The sequence below is a fragment of the Sceloporus undulatus genome, chromosome 7, assembly GCF_019175285.1.
Source record: "Sceloporus undulatus isolate JIND9_A2432 ecotype Alabama chromosome 7, SceUnd_v1.1, whole genome shotgun sequence".
Taxonomy (NCBI): Eukaryota; Metazoa; Chordata; class Lepidosauria; order Squamata; family Phrynosomatidae; genus Sceloporus; species Sceloporus undulatus.
Genome location: NC_056528.1, coordinates 27,465,580 through 27,469,313, shown reverse-complemented (window position 1 = coordinate 27,469,313; position 3,734 = coordinate 27,465,580). Strand labels below are relative to the sequence as shown.

Below are 3,734 nucleotides of genomic sequence, written 5' to 3'. Positions count from 1 at the left end.
CTGGCTGCTTTTTCTGGGGAAGGAAAAGTCCCTTTGGAAAGAGCATTCTCCCCATTGCATGGCCCTTTCCTTCCTCCCCAAGCCCCCCTTTCCCTCCTCAATAATAGATCTGGAAAGAGAGGGAGGAAGCCCCGCCCATTGGATGAGGGAGGCAGGGCTAAGCACAGCCTGCCAATCACCCTGGTGGAGGGGGTGGAGCTTTGGAGAGCCCCACCCCCTTTTTGGGTGGTGGGCTTTGGAGGGTGGGAGCAGAGGAAGGCAGGAGCAAGCGGTTACTTTGGGGCGATTGACCAAGTGGTAACAATGTGTCTGTTGCAACAGTAGACAAAAAGGGAAAGGGGAAGGAAAAAAGAGCTATTCAAAGGAGGGGGAGAAAAAGGAGGGAGGGGGAAAAGAAAGGAGAAGGAGGAATAATTAGAATAAAACCAGCATTTCTTCCCCCCCCCTTCCTTTCCTTCCTTTCCTTCCCTCCAAAGAGCTCAGCAGCGAGGTTTGCAAACAGAATTTTGCAAACAGAATTTTGCAAAGGAAAAAATAAAAGGAAGAGAATTTTGTCCCTTGTTTTGACTGTCCTTTAAAAAAAAATACCATTTTTTCCTCCCCAATTTGCTGTACCGGAACAAAAAAAGAGGAATAAAAGGAAATATATCTATATATCTATATTAAAAGGTGGGGAGCATGTTTTATTTTTGCTTTCAATTAAATGCAGGATCCCCGTGGAAATGCATGCGTTTGCAAGCAGGGTAATAAATAAATAAATGGAGTGGAGAAGGAGGAGGAGGAGGGAAGAGGGGAAGGCATCTGGTCTCGGCTGTGTGTGTGTGTGTGGGTTGTGGGTTTGTGTGTGTCTGTGTGTAGATGGATGGATTAGAGACCCTCCCTCCCCTTTTTTCGTCTTCTACCCCCCCTCCCTCCACTTTCTTTTCTTTTCTTTTCTTTTTTCCACTTGGAATATCGGCTCTGTTTCTCCTCCACTCCTCTTTCTTTGCAAAGAGAGCTTCTTGGGTTGCATTTTTTCAAAAGAGAGGGAAGGAGGAGGGTGTCGAGGAGAGAGAAAAGAGGGGAAAAGTGGGGTTTTGCTGCTTTTTCGTGTCTGGTTTCCAAGCAAGAAACCTATCGTGATTTTTAATAAAATCTATCGGAGCAGGTTGCAAGGAGAAGCAGATTTTTCCCCCTTTATATAAAGAAAAAAATCTTGGATTTTAAAACTCAACCTTCTATTTTATTGATTGATTGATATGCCTTTATTTTATTTTTGAAGGGAAAAGTATCCAAACCAGGAGCAGAAGCAGAGAAATAACTTGAAAGGCAGCTTTTCCCCCCCTTCTTTTCCTTTTCTTTTGAGAAACAAAACTTGGGATCAAGTTGTATGTTTTGAGTCTTGGAGTTTCTCTCCCTCGCCTTTCTTAATGGTTTCTTTTTGGAGAGAGATTTTATTTTATGTTTTAATGGGACAAAAATCGATCTCTTGGTTGGGAACTCGCTTCCTGGACTCTGTAGCACACAATTTGGAGAAGGCTTGTGAATAAGATGAAATAAAACCTGCTCTTGGTGTGGAAATCAGGAATTGTTTTAATGGATTTTTCCCCCCTTTGGTTTTAATTCTATCCTAGGCATGACCGAATCCCAGAGAAGAAAGACAAAACCAAACTTTGCTGGCTGAGTCGATTTCTCTTTCTTTGCAAGACTGTGAGGATAGAGGAATACTGGGACAGTCCTTTGGAGATGACCAGAATCGGTCTACAGTGGCTGCATCTTTTTTCCAGGTTCCTGACTATCTTTCTCCCTTCGGACTGAACATTTTCCTTTCTCTTTTCCTGGCCTTTTTGGGAGATGACTTCTCTTCAGTGCCTATGAGGAGTTGGAGAAAAAGGTGAAGAAGTGGATAGATTGGGTTCACGTATGGACTGAAAAAACACCCCACGCTCATCGGTTCTTCAAACTCTCCCCGCGGGTTGTGGCATCAAATCCTGGACACTCTTGCAAACACATCCAAGGGCTGGTTTGTAATAGATAGACTTGACTAACTGGGATGTTTGTGGCCCGTGTTTTGTAAGGCGGTCCAAAGAGCGCCTGAGCAATGGGTTCTTTGTGGAATGGAATGAATTAGGGGTGTGCATTTTTGGGGGGGTGCACTGAGTTTGCATCACGAAGGAAGAAAAGACAAAAACAAAAACCCACAGACGACTGTGGGTTGGTAAGGGGGGGAACCACTCCGGATGACCCCCCCCCCAGGCCACCTTTGCAAGGAAAAAAATCCCAGCCATAAAGGGGAAAAATGTACTGGCTACTTTGTTCCTAAAGGCAAAGCTTGAGGAAAGGATAACAAAGAGCTCACCATCATTTTAAAAATTGTCAGAGCAAAGGGGCGAAGAAGACAAAAAGAAGGGGACTGAGGAGGCGAAAATCCGGTACGATGCCGCAATTGGAGGTAGCTGCTTTGCTTGTCACCCTGGTCGGGGTCTGCGTGTGGACGGACGACAGCAGCAAAGTGATATCGGATCGCTACGCGGTGTATTGGAACAAAAGCAACCCCAGGTAAGGTGGACATGCGCCGAGCTTCAAGGCACATCTTGCTCCAACGCGGCCCAAGCTTGGGACTGTTGGAAACTTGTTTCATCCGTGTCTGTGAGCCTTAGGTGGGTGCGGCTGTACCCTGCGGAGTACCCAGGCGTTGTCCTCCATATCTCTTTCCATAGGGTCCATAGGGTCCGACAATCTGGGAGGAAAGTCCAAACTTTTCCGAGCTTTGACTTTTTGTCTTCTGTTCTTTGAGGGTGGGTCTTTTGTGTGGGTTTTTAAAAATTTCCCAGATTTTTAAAAACCCCACCCCATGCATCTTCAATGTCGTAATGTATGTCCCCATGCAAACAGAGTGATGGGGAAAGGATATAAAACATGTAGCTGTCTGTATATTATATTTTAAAAAACGAAGGACCACAGCAAGGTAATCTGGCACAGACTTGAGAAAAGTTACCTGCTAGTAATTTAGATAAAGGGGAAAAGTCCAGATCACCCAAGTTTGGCTCAGGGACAAAAAGAGATGATCAAACACCTCAGTCCTTCAGTCAGGAGACAGATGCTATCTAAGCCTTGTCGCTCTCTGTCTTTTTACCTTCCTTTACCATGAATAGCATTTAGCCTGTTTATTCTTGATCTTCGCATTGTTCAAGAGAGCAGATCGTGAGTCCACAGATGTACCTTCTCATACTACAGTGAATGTTGTGCAGAAAACCCTGGACTGGAAATGTTTAGCAGACAGATGTGGCCTCTTTTTAAAAGAAAGAAAGAAAATGCCTCCCACGTTTTTCCAATCAAACTTTGAGGGGATGGGGCCATTCCTCTTATCTTAGTAACACCAACATTGTAAAAAGCCCGCTTTTCTCTCATCCCACTCTAAATTAGACGTCTAAAAGTCTGCTTCTTCCAGGCTGAGGATGGTGGGTACTGTTTGCATTTCACATATCTGTTGGTCGATTTAAGGCAAAGTTGTATAAGTTGCAATGGCAAACTATTTCCCCCCCTTCTGATTCTGCACCTCCCCTGAAAAAACCCTGATAGAAAACAGTTTGTTCAGGGCTGAGAAAGAATAAACAGTGTTTGTGGATGTATGTGGGTTTGTGCGTATATGCCTATATCCATCTATCTGTGTATGTCCATATATATATATATATATATATATATATATATATATATATATATATATATATTTCTGAGCAGCTGTTTTACATCTG

General features: G+C 43.9%; 1 protein-coding gene across 2 annotated transcripts in view; it reads left to right on the top strand.

Annotated features, from left to right (window-relative positions):
- Window positions 1–252: 252 nt before the first annotated feature.
- The window catches only part of EFNA2 (ephrin A2), a 232,804-nt gene continuing 229,322 nt past the window's right edge, over window positions 253–3,734 (top strand). The window contains exons 1-2 of one of the 2 annotated variants that reach the window (XM_042480245.1): window positions 253–669; window positions 1,614–2,538. In XM_042480245.1, coding sequence (XP_042336179.1) covers window positions 2,417–2,538 — 122 coding nt within the window. In that variant the 5' untranslated portion in view covers window positions 253–669; window positions 1,614–2,416. Of the gene's footprint in view, window positions 670–839; window positions 2,539–3,734 lie in introns of those variants that run through there. The other variant, XM_042480244.1, reaches the window with a different exon arrangement.